Source organism: Polypterus senegalus, chromosome 8 (assembly GCF_016835505.1).
Source record: "Polypterus senegalus isolate Bchr_013 chromosome 8, ASM1683550v1, whole genome shotgun sequence".
Classification (NCBI taxonomy): Eukaryota; Metazoa; Chordata; class Cladistia; order Polypteriformes; family Polypteridae; genus Polypterus; species Polypterus senegalus.
In genome coordinates, this window is record NC_053161.1 from 30,736,473 (window position 1) to 30,759,633 (window position 23,161).

General features: G+C 34.4%; 1 protein-coding gene across 23 annotated transcripts in view; it reads right to left on the bottom strand.

The window, feature by feature from the left end:
- nrcama (neuronal cell adhesion molecule a) overlaps positions 1 to 23,161 on the bottom strand; it is a 193,415-nt gene that overhangs the window by 8,788 nt on the left and 161,466 nt on the right. For 10 of the 23 annotated variants that reach the window (XM_039760914.1, XM_039760921.1, XM_039760918.1 and 7 more), the window contains 13 exons: positions 23,002 to 23,103; positions 20,815 to 21,012; positions 20,608 to 20,678; positions 14,707 to 14,932; positions 11,503 to 11,618; positions 11,110 to 11,314; positions 10,735 to 10,857; positions 9,605 to 9,781; positions 6,347 to 6,382; positions 5,728 to 5,793; positions 5,277 to 5,399; positions 3,380 to 3,541; positions 817 to 948 (listed from right to left, as the gene is read on the bottom strand). In XM_039760914.1, coding sequence (XP_039616848.1) covers positions 817 to 948; positions 3,380 to 3,541; positions 5,277 to 5,399; positions 5,728 to 5,793; positions 6,347 to 6,382; positions 9,605 to 9,781; positions 10,735 to 10,857; positions 11,110 to 11,314; positions 11,503 to 11,618; positions 14,707 to 14,932; positions 20,608 to 20,678; positions 20,815 to 21,012; positions 23,002 to 23,103 — 1,737 coding nt within the window. The remainder of the gene's footprint in view (positions 1 to 816; positions 949 to 3,379; positions 3,542 to 5,276; positions 5,400 to 5,727; positions 5,794 to 6,346; positions 6,383 to 9,604; positions 9,782 to 10,734; positions 10,858 to 11,109; positions 11,315 to 11,502; positions 11,619 to 14,706; positions 14,933 to 20,607; positions 20,679 to 20,814; positions 21,013 to 23,001; positions 23,104 to 23,161) is intronic. The other 13 variants (XM_039760935.1, XM_039760934.1, XM_039760931.1 and 10 more) reach the window with 3 other exon arrangements.

The window sequence follows — 23,161 nt, forward strand, 5'->3', positions numbered from 1 at the left end:
ATCTGGACAATGGATGGAAAATGTATTAGGAAAACTATAACAAGCCAAAAAGAGAGTCATGACTGTAGTAACAAAATACAATATAGAGTATGACGTGCATCAGGAGGAAATGATGGTCTCATGTACGTGCTCTGGCTGACATGACTTTAGTGGGCATACTGTATATGCAGTTTCATGTGCTTAATGTTTCATGCCGGTCAGAGTAAAATGGTACAGGCAATTGGAGCCTTGCAGGAGACCAGTCTTATTCTTACAGACCTAATGGTGCCATGAAGACCCCCTACCCCCACACACATTTATTTGTAAACTAAGGAATTGAACTGTCCTATGTCTAGCATGTCTAGCAGCCTAAAAAAACTTTATGGAGCAACCCCTAGTGCTAGAAATCAAAATGGAGGTGCAGTGGGAGCAAACTTGTGTCATCTTTTGGACCACTGAAATGTTGAGAAGTCCAGGAAACGTGTAAGTGGCTGCTGCTTGTCACTTCTCATTAAACTCTAACCTGAGACATTTAGGCAGCAGTGCCCAAAACCAAACAGTAAATATAGAGAAATCTGGAAATCTCTCTTCCAACATGTGTGGCTTCTCAAGCTATTAAGTTAAGCTCATATGGGACAGCTAAATATTTATTGATTTGTGAGTGCTTAACTTTGATAAAAACTACCCTTTACTAATTGTTTATGAAAAACACCATAAATCATTTTTTTTCTATCAAAGTACTAAGTGCTGCCACTGTTAAATATGTAAAGCAGTTAGCTTTTAAAATGTATTGTGCATGCAGCTTTTCGAGAACATGCCCAGCTGAGCTCCACATACCTGGGTATTTGCCACCTTTATTTCTCTTGATGAAGCAGATGATTAGCAAAACCAGAATAAGTAGTGCAATTGCACACATTAAGCCAATAAACCATCCTTGGGTAGCTATATCAACCTGTCGACTTGCCATTGCTGAAACAACACATTTAAGAATAAAAGAATACATTTTAATGTAAAAAAGCATCTCTAGAAAACTGTTGTTTTGTACTTCTTTTATTTGTATTTCAATATTCTTTCACAAGTACATGACAAAGTATGGTTTTCCAGCGGTGATGGTCCAGTTTGTGCTTAAACTAATGCATTTTAAGTGAAGAAATTAATGAATGCGCAATTAAAAAGAAAAAATGATAAAGCATGCACATGCATGGGTTCATGCTGCTAAGCACATACTGTTGATATGGTTAGACAATAGATGAGATTTAAGAGGAAGAGAAACATTCTGTGATTTCTGAGATATTTTGAATTGATAATCTCTACACAACATAATGGGAAATGAAGTGCAATACAGGTAAAAAAAGCTGGGTATTTGAGATAAACAAGAAAACTGCTGTATTCCCCATCATCTACACACATAAATGTAATAACAGAAAAAGTTAAAATATAGAACTGCAATCTTAAAAAAAACAGGCAAATGTGTTGCAGTAAAATAGAATTAAGCACATTAAGCTGTACTACGTTTTCCAGCTTCTCAATGCCCATGCCTTTGCTTTGTATGGGTGAAATTACAAATACTGGACATCTTTTTAGGGCAATGAGTCTTTCTGTGGTAAAACTAAACATTCACTATGTAAATGTGTCCACTCAGTGGTCAGCCACTTCACTGCATTTAGCTGAAACAATATGATGGCTGAATTATACTAATGCCAAACTTTATTCCATTAGCATCACAATAATTATTTTGAAAGAAAACTTTTTTTAATCTTCATACAAATGAATCAATGGAGCTCCACAAACACTAGAAAAATATTGCTTTGCACGTGATCTATGTGAAGTACGGCTTATTGAACAGCATTAATGCAATATTTACTGTAGGTTCTCAAATTATTCAGACGTTGAACTAGTTCAGGTAATTCATACATTTAAAGACTCATGGAGACTTAGATGAATAAGTCATCATCTTTGAGGTCCAAGTGCAGCACTCTATTCCAAGCTCAGACTGTCAAATTGTAACATACTTGATGTTTTCTTTAATTTCCTTTGCAAATGATACATGCATTTAATAGAACATATTGTCATGATAAAATGAGTAAATATATTAATCGTGCTCATCAGGCTAAACAAAAAAAAAAAATTAAAATGATGTCATTGTATGTTTTGGCAGGTACCAGTGTGATCATTGAGAATTCATGCTGCTTCCCTGCTGCCATGAACAATAAACATGTAAAGAAATACGGAAAAGGCCAAAAGCATATTCTTTAAAAACCACTAAGTCACTGAAATTTTATTTGATATATACTACTTCACTGATATAGTATTAGTTATAGGTTTATATGGTCATTATTATCACGTACACAAAGTTATGAACAACAAATAAAAATAATACATATATAAACCTTCTGACTGGCATATTTACTTTTTTTATTGTACCTCTATCACAAAAAAGAATACATGTAACACATTCTTTCACATTAAATGTTAAATTGTGTAGAAATTTTTCTGTTAGTCTGTGTGTGTACACAAAATAGGAAGCTACATAAATCTTTTCCCAAATCCTCTCTGCTTTCATTGCACCACAATTTGAAGCAGCCCTCATTCATGATTATATGTTGAAAATAAGATGTTTTAAATAACACCTCACAGCTCCCTAATCTACTCTGTGGACATGTCAGGACAGTATATTTGAGTGCAATTATTACTCAAAAGTTATATTACTTTGATTTGATTTCTCACGGGCAGACCATTTTTCCTTCATCTTGATAATTAAACGATTTCCTATCTCTCAATAATGTTGTGGGCAAAGCTAAGAGAAAGCCTTTACTTGTTGCATGCTGAATAAATGTTAATTATCCAGTAAGTTTAAAAGTGAGAAATCCTTTATCCTTTGGTCACATGTCACACTAATATAGGCATATGCGATGTGTTGTTCAGTTTATCTCCTCATTAATTCTCAATCTGCAATGAAGTAAACATACATGAGTGCGATTATTCCTCATACAGTAATTAGAAAGGGCAAGTGTCACTTCTTTCCAGGTAGGCAAGCAACGTGTCAAAAATGTCTGTTACATTTTTTCAAACCTTATTGTTTCAGCACAATAAACATAATCTTAAACAGTTATGAAATGATAATGAATAACCTACCACACAATGGTAACATGCATTTTCAAAATATGTAGTTTGACTGTCTTCAGAGTTTTCACAAAGACTAATTCTGAACTGTTTGATGGTACAAGAATTATGGAAAGGTCAGTGTTAAGCATGCCAACAGTACACTATCGAGTTTTAAGGCTACTGACAGTAGTTACTCTTAAGACATGATTCACTACTCACAGGACTAGTTTTGAATGTGTAAAAATGGGACAGTTTGAGGCAGGATAAATTTTGTCGCCAGCATATGCTGCCTCACCTGGATTAGTTTTAAAAATGCCTTCTGCACTTTGTAAAACCGTTTCATCTGTAACACCCTTAGCAACAACACGCACTTTATATTGTGTTCCTGGCACTAAGCCTTTTATCACAAAGGAGAACTGAGTGCCATTTACAAACTCTTTTTTCCAATCTTCTTCACCTAGAAGAATTTTAGGAAGAAAATCAATTCGAAAAAACACATTTGCTTAAGAAATAACACATACAAAAGTAAGATGTAATGTTTGCATGCAGGATTACAAAGTTACTAGATACTGATTGTTATAATGCTAAAAATATTACTATATTCTACTCCATTTAAAAATAATGACTGTCAATGTAATACAAATTTTTACATCCAAACAACTATAACTAAATACATGAGAGGTTTCTCAGTAACAAAAAGAAAAACTGCTAGCTGAGTAACAACTTGCTATTAAAACTGGGCATATCTAAACTGTCCTGATAATGAAAAAGTTATTTTGGTTACTTGCATAGTTCTATACACTTCTCCACATTGCTGCTCTGATTTCTTTTATTTAATACTTTGATTTCTATTTATATGAAGAATTTAACAATAATCCATGGATTACCCAGAATATCATGGAAATCAGTAAATTAGAATGAAACAAAGCTATGATGGATCTCTCTGTAGAATGCCACACTCAGTATCTGGAAGGCCACACAAACTGCAAGGTTCATTTTAAATAAAACAGAGTCCAGATTTTCTTGTTATTGATATCCTTGCTTAATTAGTCAAGTATCTCCTGGTTTCAGCCTGTAGATTACAAAAATATCCCTGTTTTACTTACAAAACAAAATCCTACTCTGTGTCATTAACATGTATGTAACAGAAACTGTATCCATCTTTCTTTTTTAATGGCACAGCTCTTTTCAAACCAACTAATGTTTGGAAGAGATGGGGCCAATCATGTATTCTTATGTGCCCTTTATGAACATGCAGGCTGAATTAATAAAGGCAATTGCTCATGATTAAACAGCCACAGCAAGCCAAGTTAATTCCTACATGTCAGCACTGATGACAGCAAGCCATATTTTTGTGATGTTTTTTATGAAAGAAAAGCACACAAGTATTTGTGCATTGAATCGTGAGGAAGGAGGTAAAGATTAGATTAATTAATAAAGGAGTAAGATTAAATATACATTTGAGTTTCTCATTGAGAGTATGCCTCAAAAGAAAATCTGCAGACTCGGTAGCACTCCAGGAACTGAGTTGACATAGTTGACATGTTGTATAGTACTTATACAACAGAGCAGCTAGGCATGCTGCACTGCAAAAAATGTCGACATGGAGTAACAGTACAGAAAAGTTAACGTGTGTATTTCCTCATTAATTCTCAATCTGCAATGAAGTAAAGGTACATGAGTGCTATTATTCCTCATTAATCCATAACCATGTACTGTAGATATCTTCCTGTACTGTTACTTCTATAAACTGTCACAAAAATTTTCAAGTCCACTTTAACCCTTAGCTAAATATAAAATATCACATTATGTTGTGATATGCAAGCTGCTTTTAATATAAGTTTCAACTACATGAAGAAGTGTTGCAGATTATGACAAAAATCCACTGCAGTTAACACTAACACTTTTTATTAACAATAATCCCTTTTGTCTTCTAATGATGCCTGCTTGGTGTACAGTATGTGTTACATAATTCTGTACAAGATTATGTACTTTTTTTTAAATTTATGAAATGATGCATTTTTTCACATTGAACAGTATTTAATGATGCTAACCAAAATTTATTATGTCAAATATGATTAAATAAATAACAGTGTTAATGTCACGCTATGAGAGTTTCAAATTTTAATAGAAGTAATTTCTTTCAACTAGTAGAGTTTATATATAAAAGGACGGGTAAAATAGATTCTTACTGTTTTCTACCATATATTCAATATAAAAGTTCTTATATGGTCCCCAATACTCCCAACTGATATTTGCAAAGTCCTCTGCAGGAGATGCATTTACGATTCCAAATTCTGGCTCAGATGGACGTACTGAGTATGCAATAAAAGAAAACACAAAATATGAAACTAGCAGTAATTTTATAATGAATATTTCAATCAAAACCAAAATGGATTTCATTTTCTAAATGGCTAGAAAAACTAGCAAAACATATCAGCAAAACTATAAAAATTACACTGGCATTGAAAAATCTCACATTTGTACACTGATTTCACATAATGGCAAAACTATATTCATTTAACAAAACTATAAATTTACCAAACACCCATTTACAAACTAATGTCAAAAACTTTGGGCCAGATATGTTGTATTATAACGAGGCAATACAATTTCTGTATTTCACATAAGAAATCACAGTACCCTTGTGGGATGGGGGTTGGACAGTGTGCATTAGGGGGGAAGTTGCAAGAGGGGATTCTGAATGCCCTGGAAGAACATGAAAAGGAATAAGAAACACACAAGACACACAGTAAAAAGCAATTGACAGATTCACAAGCAATTGAATTTGGTTAGAGATGTGATAGAGACATAATTCATTGACACTGATAGGCATGCAAAGTTTAAAGTTTCATGCAGGTTACGTATAAAGAAATAGCAAGCTTAATAATAACTAATGGCATAGAAAAAGCCTCAGTTCCCTATGATGGAATACACCTTTTTTCAACTTTCTACCAGTTTACTACTGTATCTAACTAAGAAAATGCAATCACAAAATGTTGCTGAACAAAATTAATATCTTAACACAAAGATACCACTAAAAACTGGCCACAACTCTTTAAAAGGTAAGGACTGAAGTCAGTGAAATTTAGACAATTTCATTAAAGATGTTCTCATGTTCTAACAAAATGCATATTTCCTTGGTTTACTTTTTGCTTTTAAAATATATCTAACATTACAGTACATAGTTTGGCATAACAATACTAAAACCATAATGCTTAAAAAACATGCATTTCTTTTTTCTCTATTTGCTTGTTTTTACCTTTGCCCGCCTCTATAGCGGGTTGATGTAACAGAGCTTTGACAAGGAAAAATGAAAACAGAAAGAAACTATGTCATTAGAATGAGGATACAACGACGACAGTCAAACACCTCATACAATAAAACATAGAAAATGGCAAATTGGTTCTTGCACCGTTTTAAGCAGAAAATACGAAACTTTTATAAAAACACTTATATTTTCAAAAAACTGTTTAAATCGACTAAAAATGATTGAAGTTGTTTGTTTTGTGAATTTCTTCTTTTTTTCCAAAACTCGAATGTATAACTGTATAGAAAAGAATTTGACTCAATGAAAAAAATGTAAAAATGAAAGAAAGGATTAACATATTAGGTTACGAAGATGTAAATGGCAACAATTGTTTCAAAAAACAAAGTCATAATGGCATCCAGGACAGATTATCAAATTATAATATTTTCCAACCACTTTAGTTGAGGGCCACATGTGGGTTGGCTATCGCCTGTCCCGACAGCATTGGGTACCAGTCAAAAGCTAAGAATGGAGTGTTGAGGCTCACATGCACTCATGTGCCCACAGAAGCCAATTAGCCAACCCCACAAATTTGTAATGTGAGAGGAAAAAAAACAAAAACTAATACAAACATGTGAAGAACTTGCAAACTCAACACAAACTGAAACCAGCCCACAGGATTATAACCTAGGAAACTGGATCAGTAAGGCAGCAGCGCTAATCACTTGTCCACCATGCCACCGAAGCAGCTTAATCCATTTCAGAGTTGCAGGAGATCCTATCGTGGCAACACTGACTAACAAGGCTGGAAGCAGCCATTTACAGTTTGGCTGTCTTTCAACAGGCCCTCATGTGTACACTACCACATTCACCATCACAAAGGGTTAGTTGGAAAACACTGAGCAAAATGATAAATAGTTCTATTTTAACTGACCATAGGGTGTTCATGTCCATTTCTCTCTTAAAAAAAACTGAATTGATTAAGTTTGTGTCATTGTAACAAAGTATTTAAAATAACAGATCTCTCTACTAACTTAAAGTGTATTCATAAAAAGTTTAAGAAACTGCTAAGCACTTCGCCAATGTGATCGTAGCGGGACTCTCTTCCCCCTTTGCAATGCAAGCTGGGTATTACTCAGCCTTCCCTGGACCAAAAAAATGAATTGCGATTATATTATTCCAAAGCAACATTACTTAATGCAAAAGGCAGCTAGTGCTTTGAAGTGCAGAGATGTCGGCAACACAATATCAAAATAGTGTCAGTGTTCTTTCAAAAGGTTTCCTGTGTTATTTTACTCAGATGCAAATAGTTATTTACGGTGACAGTCTCTTGCACTTAATTCATTAGGAATTCTTTAAATGACATCATGTTTTCCTGTGGTGACATAAAATGTTGCGAATTATCTAAACTTCTTTCATACTAATACACCAACTTTGATCTAACCCAAATGTTTGTGAAGATGCAGATTAAGCATTTTTGAAAGAAAATGTGAGAGTTTTACGTCCACAATCAACCAGAGATTTGTTAACAGTTTATTCTGTTTATGATAAACTAACGAAAACTACTAGTAGCACACATAGCCAAGTCCATATTTGGGGAGTATTAATTTTAAAATTTGATATATGTTGTGTTACTATTGTGAAACAGTGGGAAAACGAGAACTTACTCAAGTTTGATGAAAAAGATGGGTTATAAATTTGTTCTAGGATGAAAGGGTTTCTAAATAATAACTTTAAGAGTATCATCTTGCCTTTCATACTTCATCAACAAAACTTGAAAAACACTAATAATAACAATAAATGGTACAAACTGCCACATTCAGAAGGAAAATAACAACCACTTTAATACCAAACAGGTATTAAAGGCTATACCTCAAAACCACCCTACTGTATGTATTATACCAGAATGATCTATTCTAGAAGTGGCACTACTGGTGTAAACAATCATTAAAACAAATGGGTAGACAAAATGTGCCAATTCTACATGGCCATTAGGATTTTTAACTGGTTTGAAACATCTGACATCTTCATATCATATATAAAGCATTTTAAAGGTCAGAAGTGTCACAAAGAAGGAAAGTTTTAAAGGTTACGTTTTCCATGCATAAGAGTATATAAACAAGATTTTAAAAAAGTATTTAAAACACAACACTTTGATATTTCAGAAATGTCAAATAAGTCACAAATAGCTACAAAATCGTGGTATTATTAACGTCCGCAAGTTATATAAGGCTAGTGAAGTTTGAAAACTCCCATAGCACTGCAGGTTTTATAACATTTAAATTAAAAAAGTAAGCAAATAAATGTCAACATACTGTAAATATTTTGTGAATCTATGGAAGGTACAATGCAAGAATCAATTTCATAGACTTTGTAATGGTAAAATGATATCTACAGATTTAAAAGATATCCTGCACTTTGATTACATATGAACCACACAAGAGAATGCCAATAATTACAACATCAATCAACATACAGTATCATGAAATGACATTTAAAAATATTAAAAAGTAAATCTATTCCCTACACATGGATCAATATCAGGCCTCTGGCTTATAAAATACATAACATTCTCAAACCTGCTTAATCCAGTTTACGTGCTATACATTATTTGGGTTATTCCTGTTCATCCAAAAATCCAGACAGATATGTATGAAAAATACTTAGCTAATGTTTTGTAAGAGATTGGAGTTATATTCAGTCTGCAATTCATTTAATGCACTAAATTATGATGTCACAAGTATTAAGAGTGATCCATAAATTAGAAACAATCTACAACTATATCTCATACTAATAATTTTCTTATTCAACGATTCATTACAAAGCATTAGGTTTGGAAATTCTAATATGGTTTACAATAAGCCATGATATTGTTCTTTTTTAATGTAAGAAGTAATTCCATATAGGATGGCATTTCTCTGCAGATGATTATGACTATCTAACAAGCAACAATCATTGTCTTAAGGGATTTTGATGTAAAACTGTTATCCTTTAATAAAATAACATATTACATGTAATAGTGGTTAGTATCACTATAGGCTTCTTATCAGTTCAGTTGCATGTATAAATTTAAAACAATATAAAATACAAATGTACTTTATACATTGAACAGACTGAATTACACAAACAAGTTTTTTTTTTTTTTTAAATTTAACCAGTTATCTGTTGCTTTGTTTCTAAAGTCATATATGTACCATTAAATGTTTAGTTGTTAACTCATTTACAAGGTGAACAATAAATTATGATTCAACATAAAATTGCAGAACTTACCTTCATCCATAATAGTTACTCCTTCTTCCGTTAGGCTACTTCCTGGTCCTTTAGATGTTTGCGCATGAAAATAAAACTTATAGCGTGTACTATAGTTTAAATTTTTTAAAGTCCAACTCGTCTCATTGCCAGGGATTACAAGTTCCAGCAGAGGGCCAAGTTTGTGGGTGTTGTTGACTTTGTAATGCATAAAAAAAAAAGAAACATTCTTTTAATATATTGTTAATAAATTAAAAATAAGCTGTATTTAATAATGATTTCCACACACAAACATACATCTAGGAGAACAAAACAGAGCAGAATGGATAGTACATGGCACTGGAAAGACAAGGTTACAAGTATTGGTAAAAAGAACATACAGTGTACTGTAAACGAACCATGTTTGGTATAACATTTTTCCTACCATTATAACTTTAACAAAATGAACTATGGAATGTATGGCCATGTGTTTAAAATTGAAATAAAATCAAAATGCTTTCAGTCTCTCCTAACCCATTAAGAGCTGTGTTTGGTCTACCAGATGGGCTTAAAGTGGAGAAGGACAAACAAACTGTAATTGCCTTTACTACACTACTGGCACGCAGACTTATCTTGCTCAACTGGAAGAATCCTTAGCCACCTCTTTTAAGTTAGTGGATAACTGATGTTATATACTATTTGAAATAGTTAAATACTCACTTAGAGGATCTGTGCAAAACATTTTTAAAACCTGGCAGGATCCAATCAACAACATTTTAGAATAAACATTTAAATTGGGGGCAAATTATTTTCTCGCCCTTTTTTTTCTACTCTTAAAGTTTAAGTTAAAGTCTGGCTGTTGGCCTTGCTCTTTTACTCATGGGTGGGGGTTGATTTGAACTTAGTTTTGTCAAGTTTGACTTGCTTGCTATGGAATGTTACTAGCTTTTAATAAATTCAATAAAATGGTAAAAAAAAACCAAAATCCTTTCTATAGGAGTAATTCATTCAGCTGACAATAGAAACGTTTTCAGAGCTCTGAGTCCCTGTAAATGTGTCACATGACACATTGCATTTATAAGACAGTTTTTATTATTAATGTATATTTCATAGTAAAATGAAATACACATAGAATGAACAGTTTATTTAATTCCAGTGTATGAATCACTTACTTGCTTGATACCTCAGTGTATAGCCAGTTAAAATGCCATTACGATGTACAGGAGGGCTCCATTCCAGTGTTAAAGAATCAAGCGTTGGATTTGTAACCTTCAAAAATGCAGGAGCTCCTGGGACTGGATTAAGACAAAAACTAAATTTAAGATTTCAATTTTATAATATATAGTCTTTAATAGTTTGAATCAAATAGCTTTATAATTTATTGGCAATATTATACTTTTTTTTGCTACTTATTTTTTTAATAATTTGATTTTAAATTTGATTAGCACATATATTTGAATATTATTTTGCTCAGTCAAATGACATAACTTATATTTTCAAGGTTTGTACTATATATGAGCTGTTCATATAGAGTTTTAACTCCAAACCTCCTTCAGGAGTTTCAAAGTGTTGGTCTGGGCTGCGTGGGCCATCTCCTTTTCCATTAACAGCTCGCACATTGAGAACATAATGGCTAAAAGGTTCCAGTCCTGGCAGCTTTCCATGGGTCTTATTCTTATCGAACATCAAGGAACTTTTTCCAGTATTGCGTCTCTTACGCTTATTAAGACTTCTCTCCTTCCAATAATAAATCTAGAATGATAACAAAATAAAGGTACACTAAGAAGGCAGACACTATTTCTTGAAGAAACAATATTAATATTTCTCTTGTTATACAGACAGTATCACAATTGGCTTTCTGCAATTGAGTTGATCTCAATGAAGTTATAGCAGGGTAAATATCTAAATTGTTCACTGGTTGTCAAAATATATTTACTTACTTTATAACCTTTAAGAATTCCTCTCACACTTTTAGCAGGTACTGCATCCCAATGAACCTCTGCAAGCGTACTGTTTTCTACACGTACACGTACATTTGGTGGAGCTACCATTGGTACTGCAAATTCAAAGGAAAAGATTAGAGATAAAATTATTAAGTAGTGCAGCCTAAGGCTAGCTGTTATGAATATGTTATTGGCTAATATTAAAATACAATCAACTTATCCTTTCATTTTTTATTGACACGATTACTATAAGAGGGAGCAACATTACTAAGAGGGAGAGCCCAAGCATGTGATTCATCAAGTGGTACTTTTTGGGCCAATGGCTCTCTACTGCATTTGACAATAGATGACAAAGAAAGGAAAGAAAAAAGAAAGCAGAAGTTTGTCCTTATAGATAAACAACCTTAAATGTATGGTCTTTAACACTAATTTGATGGCCTCAAATTCTATTACCTATTTAATGATAGTATCTTTGGGATAAATAAACTACCTGTGTAGCTTTGTTTGACAGACCATCAGCAGACAGACAACATAGATCAAGACAACATAACTGAATGTCAAGGACTATAAGGGTGAAGGAGCTCAATTAAGTAAATGTGGGGCTAGACTCTGCAAGACTTTGAAGGAAGTAAATAGACGTTTGTATTTTATATGCAAAGAAACCAGTAGTTTATTTAAGTGATAAAGACCAAGAGTGATATGTTCTGTATGCTTGGTGTAAGGTAAAAGTTTTTGCAGTTGAATTTTGAATAATGTCAGTGTTTGAGCTGGGCAGCCGGTTAACTGAAAATTATAATAATCAAGAGAAAATGAACAAGTGTGTCAACGTCTTTCTTGTTAAGTGAAGGGCAAAGATGACCAATGCTGTATAGATGAAAAAATGCAATTTTTAGTAAGTAAGTCACGTGAGGCTCAAAGATAAATGATAAGACTGGGAATATATTATGGTTATAAATAGTGATTAGCAAAAATGATTTGCTTGAAATTGAATTTTGCAGCAAACCTCAGTGTTTCAAATTGCAAAAAAATTTGCAAACTAAACTGTGCTTCACTTCCTGAAAGAAGTGCCTGAAGAAGGGGCCTGAGTTGCCTTGAAGCCCTGCATATTGTATTCTTTTTAGTTGGTCAATATAAAATGTCATTTTGCCCGACTTCTCGCTATTCACACAGGAAGAAAGCTGTTTAGTTCCTGTCTGGAGGTATCTTCATGCATCTGCATATTGGAAGTGTGCATGACCTCAACTAGGATAAGGTGATTAGTATGTAATGGCAGTGTAGGCAAACAGCTTGGCAGCGGCAACTTTTGGTGTACTGAGTTTGTCCATGGAGAAAAGACTGTGATTGAAGGATTGTGCATTCTAGTGAATCTTCATGAGAAAATATGCAGAAGGTTACATTCTTAAAAATGTACTGCACTTCTCCACAGTAATGTATAGAAGGTGCATAAATATAATTTACTTTATATGCTTTACATGGCTGAAGAAAAACATAGGTAAATATGGAAATGTGAACAAGGCATTCCATGCAAAAAACCCTTTAAACTCCAAAAAACTCTAATTCTGAAATTGCCTATGAAATGAACTTTAGTCTTAATTTCGAGAATCTGTATGTAAATTAAAAGTTTCTGTTTTGCTCATAACTAAATTATGAACAGTTTGTCAAGAATTAACATGAATGTGAAAGGAGGCAGATCTTCAGCTCAAATGCTTGTCCTCATTTGAGCATGTCCTACTATTGTTCATACAAAAAATTTTTTGTAAGTGGTTTATTTAACAATATTTCAGCAAAAAATATTTTTGGAACCTTGTATGCATTTGACTGGATATCTGACATATACATTATGTTACATGAGTAACTTTTTCTTGGATGCATTTATATGGTTTGCTGTTGTTCAGGTTTGGTCTCTGTTTAAGTACAATCAGGGAATCAAATCAGGAAGTTTGTTATCTCTGTTCTCCATGAAAACATTGGATACAATTTTTTTTTTGGCCATCATGACAAACAACATGGGGTAAGCAGAAGATATAAACGTTACCTTTACTGCATGTAATGTCTTTAATGTCCATGTGTATAATGAAATCCCCCAGCAGAATCATAGTGGGGCACTCAACTGAGGTAAGTGTAAGAGGCTCATTCAAGTAGAAAATATGAAGGCATTTTAAGGGTGTTAAGTTAATATAATAAACAGTTAAGTAGACCAAGCAGTATTTAATGTCATGTATTCAAAGGATGTTACATCATGAAAAACAACCTCCTTAACTCAAATTTCTGTGAAGGACAACACAAACACAAAAAAGGGAATTCAATTATCTCTTTAAAAAGGATGCAAAAATATTAAATGTCATACCTTCACAGGTTTCAAGGTGAGCGCCATTTGTAGCATTTTGCAGTGCAGTACAAAATGAAATCATTTGTATGCTTCTCTAGTCTAGTCTAGGAGGAGGGGATGAATAAATGCTAATCTAGCGATGACTTCCACTTAACAAATAATGCTCATCAACAACCACTTCAATAAGAACAGCATTTCTCAAGAAATGAGAAAAAAATTCTTGGAAAACATTTACACACTCTCTTAAAAAATTCATTATTATAGTTCAACTTTTGAAATTCTGTCGATTTTTTTTGATGACACTTCATCTGTTGAATAACTCATATGTTTTGTATCTGAGTAGGGATATGCACAGCGCTCAAATGACAACATAGTCTCGAAACATAAAATTCATTTCTAATGCAGTTCTACTTGAAGTCAGCAGAGGGCACTGACAATATGGAAACCAAAGCATTCAAAGACAAAAAATATTTTACTCTAAGCTCAAGTTTATTGTACGGTCTACGGAGTGCAGTGAAATTATTACTTATATGTCAAGAGTGAATTAAGGAATGAGTATGATATGAGTAGGGTAGATGCTTTTTCTAATTCATGTGAAAGCACTTTGAGCATAGAGAGGATGTATGCAAATGAAATCTATAATAATCATCATCATCATTTCACAAAAAACTATAAGGATATCTAGAGCTGGAGGTGCAGGCTCCCTCGAATATTTTCATTTTCTGGTGGCTGTACCAATTTGATCTCTTTTTGAGGTGTCTTATTAGCTATTTTACTTTTCACATTTGCACACTACCCCTCATTTTTATTTTCGAGAAAAAAAAAAAAAAAACATGTTTATAAAAACATTCTTTGAAAGAAAACATACTCACAGTCTTCTCCTGAATGTCCCACGTGAATTAATGGCTCAGGTCCGGGTCCATAGTCATTTATCGCTTGCACATAAAATTCATATGGAACAAAGGTCGGTGTTGCAGAAACAATGTACTTAGAAACATTTGCAACTTTTATTGTTGTAAATTCTTCATTCACATCTTTTTGCCTCCAGCTAACTTTGTACTGAAGTCCTGGGCCATTTGACTGTATACCTGTTAAGGGCTGTAAAAACAGTGAATAAATCTGTGCAGTTAAAACGTGATGCTGAATCAGCTCACTAGAGCATCTAAATCAGGACTAACAAATTTCTCTTGTTGAACTGACACGTATCATTAGATCCCAGAATGTATAAAGCACTGGAATATATTTTAACAGTCTTACTGCTTTGCTAATTACTGAATTACTATTTTTCTAGTAAAACCATGATAAACAATTTCAGTTACTAAATGCAATTCAGGAATCAATGCTTTTTTGATGACATATTAAAGAAATCTCCAAAAATAAGCAACTGCATTATTAATTTATACAAATCTATATATATACTAATTATTTTTCAGACTTGCATATTCCAAAAGAGGACATGGGGTTCCAGAGCCTATACAGGCTACTCTGTGTGGGAGAAACACAACTAGCCTGCTGCATCACAGACCATACTCATGTATACAAACTAACACTAACTCATACCGGGGAAGAGTACATGCAGCATACACTCAACATTAGACTGAATGCAATGTGCACCTTGCTCTATAAATGTTGTGAACATAGCCTATGTAGAACTGAGTAAAAGATCTAAATATGAGTATGGTGTATAGTAGCCTTAAAAAGGTAGAGGAGTTTATGTTTGTTTGTTTTGTACTACTTTGAATATAAAATGGACTACTGTAAAAAGACTAGTGACAGTTTCACATTTTTGGAGCAGAATTGGGGGTATTGGCCATATCCCGTTTTTACACTTCATGTACTAATTGAAGAAACCAATGGTGGAAGTTAATGCCAGCTGGAGACCTTGGATCTTTATAGGGTACAGCCTAGCACCCTCTAATCACCACTGCAAATGCACTTAGAAATTGTTACAAGACGTGGAAGACAATTGACAAAACTCTACAGTGCCAAAACACTTTCTTTCATCCATCTAGTTTTAACTTGAGTCATCATTTTCTATTAAATCTCTGCTCTCAAATATTGTAGTCTTCCAGAAACCACCAAGCAAATGCAACAAGTAGCCACCTGTCTAGGTTTCTGAAATCCTTAGACTATGAGAAAAAACATTTTTGAAAACAAAACTATATTGCTGAATAAAGTTGAAGCTATCCTATTCAACTTTGTCACAGGTAACTCTGCACATATGGCACATGACAGATTACATTATCGTCTTTAGATTACAAAAGAGTTTTCTAAAGATATGGGTAGTCTCTCAAGATATATTAATACAGTACAGTGACAGAAATGATTAATACATATTTTTCATATGTCACACTGTATATTAGTACTTTACATGTTTGATAGCGTAGTTGTAGAGTGGTTAGCACCACTGATTTATAGCTTCAGGAAACCTGAGACCATACTGTATCCCAGCTTGGCCATTGACTATATGAAGCATACATGTTCTGCTATTGTCTGTGTCGATATTCTGTAAACATTCTAGTTTCTTTCAATATCTCAAAGATGTACAGTATGTGCTAATGCTACCTGAGTGTGTGTGAGTCACTCCAAACGTATACTGGTGCATTGTCTATGGCTGTGATGGAAAAACATGTCTAAAAATGCATTGACTGATGCTTAAATATTACCATGTCTTAAGGGTAATGAATAAATGTGGAGGTTTCATAACATCACCCTTTAATAGACAAAGTGAATGACACATTTGAATGTAGTGTTTTATTTTGAAAACATGGAGGTGTATTACATAAATCTCTGTTGAGATTAACAGAAGCATTAACAATTTAGCTCCAAGCAAATGCATACAAATGTTCAGCACAGATTCACTCCTAATTATTACAAACACAGATGATTATTCATTTGAGAGGTATTTTGTTTAAATTACAGAAAAACTGAGGACTCTAATTTCATTAAGGGCCTGTTTCTTTGTCAGAAAACCAGGCATGATGAAATCTTACCAGCAGTTAAAGCAGCTGTTGGATTCCTCAGTGATATTTATGGATTTAATTACTGCCATTTTGGTTTAAATAGTGCTTTTTGTAGTGATAAAGCATTTTAAAGTATTTCTTTTCTATATTGGTAGGTTGATCTGATTTCTTTCATCATTTATATTTATATTTATATATATTTATATTTATATTTATTTATATATATATATATATATATATATATATATATATATAGTAACTGAGCCCCAACCCCTTGACACAACTGCACAGGCAACAGTACCAGGTTCAAATCAGTCCTTTTATTAAACAGAAAATACATCTGTCATAGGCTTCCTCTCCAATAAAACATGATTTTCCTTATTTTCCGTTTCCATTCCTTCCTTTTTGAACCTGGTGTCCAAACCATTGTCTCCAGGCCAGGCAGGACCAATAAGGAACAGGAGAGTTATCACTTGACAGGTGAACCTGGCAACACCTACGGACACAACTGTGCAGTCCTGTTGTAGTAAAAAGGTTACTTGTGCCAAGAGTAAACTGTGAAATTTATTTTACAAAGTCATGCAATTCAGCTGCGAGAGGGAGACTGCCAGGGAAATTTAACTAATGACAGCTATAAGTCAAGTTATGGAGACAGGTAGAAAACATGTGAAGGACACAAGCAGATTATTTTAAAAGGTGCTGATGTCTGCTTGACCAATATGGTTAAAAAAAAACAGAGTCTGTGAAGGTATTAATAACCAGCCAGTTGTTCAGCTAGTTGCCCATATCTCACATGAATTCTGTGAATATGTAATTATGTGAGTGGTTATAATGACAACAATCCAGCACAACGTCAGAAGTGTCTCACTATGCTGTCAACATTCCTCACTGGATGGGACATCTGTGTGTCAGCATTTTCAAACTTGGCTGGGATGTCCCTTTGCTTCTCTCCGGCCTGAATATGTATATATGTATATGTATACAGGATTATGAATTATATTCTGGGAATGAATGTTATCTTTTAAAGCAAGTTAAACACATATATTTCTTTTTGCATCATACTTTTCTCTCTTGTAATTATTTTCTGCCATTGGTACAAAAGGGATAGTATTGGTTCTAGTCAATTCTGCATCAAGAAACACATTCCAGGGGAGAAAGAGCTCCCCCTGCTGGATACACCTATGGAACCAAGTTTCCCATGGTACACTGCGGGCATCCACACAAAGGCTTGCCAAAGGGAATACTGCCATTCAGTGTACTGAGGGACGATCTGAGCATGGGAGACAGTCTCCCACAGTCCCACATTTCTTCAGGCCTCCAGACAAGTAAGTGCTTCTGTATCCAGGTCATCCATCCACTATGCTTGTCTCCCAGCCATTGTCTCCTCTATCCCTTGTTCCCAGGATGCCAGTCCCACTGCACCAGTTGCCCCTCAAATGGCAGCCTCAAATCTGGGAAAGGGAATGAGGTCCATCCAGCACCAATCAGCCACAACATTAAAACCATTGATAGGTGAAATGAATAGCATTCGTTATCCTGTTACAATGGCACCTGTCAAGTAGTGAGATATATTAGGCAAGAAGTGTACAGTTAGTTCTTGAAGGTGATGTGGTGGAAGCAGGAAAAATAGGACAAATTGTTATACTCTAGCATTTCCAAAAAAGGCAGGTCTTGTGGGGTGATCCCACTATGCAGTGGTTAGTACCTATCAAATGTGGCTCAAGGGAGGGCAACCAATGAACTGGCAACAGGTCATGGGCGTCCAAGGTTCATTGATGTGCGTGGAAGGCTGACCTGTCTAGTCTGATCCCACAGAATTGCTGAAAAAAATGAATGCTGACCATGAGAGAAAGGTGTCAGAGCACATAATGCGTCGCAGCTTGCTGCATATGGGGCTGTGTAACAACAGACCGGTCAGAATGCCCTTGCAGTCCCGTCCACTGCCAAAAGCACCTATAATGGACATGTGCATTTCAGATGTGGACCATGGTACAATGGAAGAAGGCGTCCTGGTCAGATTAATCATTTTCTTTAGATCATGTGGATGACCGGGTGCGCATGCGTATTTACAAGGGTAAAAGATGGCAACAGGATGCAGTATGGGAAGAAGGGAAGCCTTCGGAGGCAGTGTGATGCTCCACAAAACAAGGTCTTAAGGAGTTCAGATCTGTTTTGGTGGCATGAGGAGTAACTACACAGTATTGGGCAGGACATGGTTTTGTACTCAAAACAGCCTCAGTTATTTATGGCACGGATTCCACAATATGTTGGAAACATTCCTTTGAGATTCTAGTCAATATTGACATAACTGCATCACATAATTTCAGCAGACTTGCCAGCTGTGCATTTGTGTTGCAAATCTCCCATTCTACCATATCAAAATCATTATTTATTTATTTATATAAGTTTTTATTTATACACACACAAACATACAGTGCATCTGTAGATTTTGCTATTTAAATCCCTACCCTGAAACTACAGCCATGCTGGCTTTTTCTCTCTGTTGTCTCATAGATCCTTGCTTATCACATTTTTGGTATGGAACAAACCATTCGTGCAAATGAAAACTTCAAGAACCTGTCAGACATTAAGTAAATGGTTTTATTTGGAAAATACAAGATAATGACACATATAATTTTTAATGCTCTTTTTTTTCCTTTTTTGCAGTATGACACAGCCATCCCCATGAAACTTATTATAAAAAGCTAAAGTAGGTATACTGCTGAAAGGATGTGGAATCATGATTAGATATTGTTTCCTGAGCAGTTTCTGTCTCCCTATTTAACTGAGAAGTGTCCAGGAATACATATGATTAATCATTCTGAGAGTAAATAAGGTGTGATCACAAAATGAAGCCTGCAAATTTTTGTGTTTGTGCTTTAATCAGTCCTTTGAAAGCTTTCAATTCTGTATCTGCATCCTCAGTAAACAGAACTTTCCAACATTTTTGCATGTACCACTTTATATCACTTCTATTACAGATCAAAGAACTATGGCACAGATTACATGTGAGGGAAAACGGTTGAAAGTTTCAAAGAATACTTATAACTTTATGCTTTTATATTGTATATTTGTAAACTACTGTATATAGTAATGATAATCAGTTGTTCATGGTTTTAAAAGCTGCATTTCTCCAGTCAAATTTTGCTTGTCTCTTTCTAGTTAATTACATAAACACGGCTGCTAGGAGAGCTGTTTGATTTGAACCAGTTCTAATAGTAATGAGCAATTTAGGATTTTAATTACTTTTCATGATTTAATATGTTTAAGTTTATATCAGAAAGAAGTTGAAAAAACAATCTATAACTGCACTATATGACTACTGTATATTACTTCTATTCACAAACTATAACATTAGCCATTTGGTTCACAGACAAAAGTTCGAAAGACATATGCGAAGACATATGAGAGTGTGATGCCCTTGCTGCAATTCTTCCTACATATGCAGGGCGTGGTGTTAAGGACTATCTGCGTTCCGTGCTGATGGCATGCCGCGTCTCATAATATTGACTTCTAAAATAAACATTATTATATATGCTTTAAACTAGTAATTCATATTTAATGAAACTTTCGCGATTTTGTCGGGGCAATTTTGTCGATGTGATTTTGACGCCGTGTTTTAAATCGGCACTATTTTGTTGGCGCGCATATATCTATCGCGCAAATGTCGGGTCACAAGCCATTTTTACCTTTGTTATCAAGTATTAATGTAATATAAGAACACTAAACATAAAGCAAATTTTGTACATCTAAAGGACATTTTGCAGTTTGCCATTTATCAATTAGTGGTCATTTTAGTTACTCACTTACCTCCCATGTTATAACAAAATTGTCAGGTTCAGATCCTGCTCCTTTCACAATTATAGGATTTTCATCTGGTGCTGTAAAGAGAGTTTTTTTTTAAATAATTTTCACCATGTCAATATATGTAACATGGTGCTACTTTATTCTGAAATGACAGTGTAGACACATAGTAATAAAAAGAAGCAAATATTGTTCAAAGAATAATTTCCTTACCAGCTCCAGGTGTCTGATATTGTCGTGATGGACTACTGGGCTGGCTCCTTCCTACTTTATTGACTGAAATAACGCGGAATGAATACCAGACGAATGGAGAAAGTTTTAAATGAGCTGTAGTCTTTTGTCCAGGCACTTCTGTTAGGTTGTGCCAAACATCAGGGTCATGAAGTCCATCTTCATATTCAATTATAAATTCTGTAAAAAATATAGTGTAGTTTTTAAGGTATTATTAATACTGTAAATAAGGTAGAAATCTACATAAATAAAGTCAGATAAAATTACAGTTTCAGGCCCACTTTGCTATTTGCTCACCTCAAATACATGCATTGCTGACTGTAAATTCTCCCAGTATAAATGAATAGGAGTGTGGATCTGGCTGTGACCAGTTATGGACTTGCATAACAACCAGATTAATTTCAGCTTTGCATCCCACAATGCTAAAATAGACTCTGGTACTCTCTGCTTCTTAGTTAGATTACATGGGTCTGAAAACAGAGGGATGGAAGGATGGCTAATCCCCTCCAATATCTGTATAAGAATTATTCCACTGTTCCAAAGACAAGGCAGAACTCATATTACTCCATCTCTATTTGAGGCTATAGAATGTAATCCTTCAGTAAATGGAACACACCTTAACCTCACTGCCGTTAACTTCGAGTGTGACACGGACTTGGGAATTACAGTTCAGCACGAGTCAGAATCGGGTGATGTGCAAGGATCCACTTTACAGTGTTAAGCTCAAAACAATGCTCAGGACTGTATTCTTCTTCCATCTAGTGGATAAATAATATTATGCTGCAAAAAATGATGAATATTTCTGTATTTTGCCTCTCTAATTTATCTTATCAATATTCTTGAGTGGAACAGAGTCTTCAACCAAAATACAATGGAGTGTAAACAAGAAACTGTAAAGCCAATTTTAGAACAAATTGAAACTGATAGTGATGACAATATGAATTCAGTCGCCTTAAGTTTCACCACGGTGCAAGTTGGTGTGCGGCAAAGAAGCAGAATGATTGTAATCAAATGGAAGAACATGAAAGACGTTGGCCTCTTACAATAATAAAAGGGGTGCATCGATCATGCACATCAGGCACTGTCATTCTACCCTCTTATGATCAAGTAACAGAAAAAAAATAATAAGAAAAGTGTGCAAAGAAACACACTTCTGCGGTCCTGATTGTAACATTAGACTGTATATTGGCGAGTTTGTCAAAATATTTCACACAAAGGAAGTGTAGTAAGTCTGCATTAAAACAACAGTGAACTACACAACATGCCTTTCCTACTGTAATTATGCTAGCATTTTGATATTTACAAGTTTCTGTTACATTTAATAAAATTTTTCATGTTGAAAATAAAATCAGCATCTTTGACTCATTTATCTGGGTGGAAACATAATGCAAAGTAGGCTACAGGTAGAGACAGACTGGATGACTAGGGTGGAGGTCTTCAAGTTTATAAAGGGTGGCAAAAGAGTGTGTGATGCTTTCTGCATTTTTGAAATTCAGGAGATGTTCTTCCAAAGGCAATAGAAGAACTCATCCTAAATCTGCTACACATTTCCGGAATACATTCACTATCAATGTGTATGTGTCACAGTAGATCCCTCCAATGGTAATCAAAAAACAGCGCAATATCTTTCTATTTCCAGAATACAGGGTTTCAGATCAAAAGACACAAGAATAAGGTCAGTTATTAACCATGGTATTCTGATACTGTGTACTACATTATGGTCGAACATGATATTTCTTATAAACAATCCATGATCAGAAATCCAATAACAAGTCACAAATCATATTTATTTAAGGCTGGCTGATCCTCCCCATCAAACCTGTTCAAATATCTCCATCATTCCCAGATGTGAACACTGAAATCTTCCAGTAAGGCTTCTGAATCAAAGGAGTATCTTTTTGAGCAACCATATACACTCAAGTATGAAATTACAAAAATTAAATCTGTCATTAAAGGCAGGAAATCTCCCTACTACTGTCATGTACCATATAGAAGAATATGCTTTTAAAACAATTGCTGTTAATTGTACTCTGTTTAATCTGAAATGCTGTACTTAATTTAACACATAGAAAAAGCATGTTTTTCATGAATATTTATATCCAAAATGTCTATGTATATACTGTATGACATTTCACAGATTCAAGTTATTTATTAGAACAAAAAACTTACTTTCAATTGGACTGTTGTTGTCATCTCCTGGTGTCCATGTAAGCTGGATACTTCTTTCGTGTTCATCAGTCAGTTCCAGATCACTAGGGGGATCAGGATAATCTGCAAGTCATAACATATGCTCATTTAGAAATACATTAATAACTTCTACTCACACTAT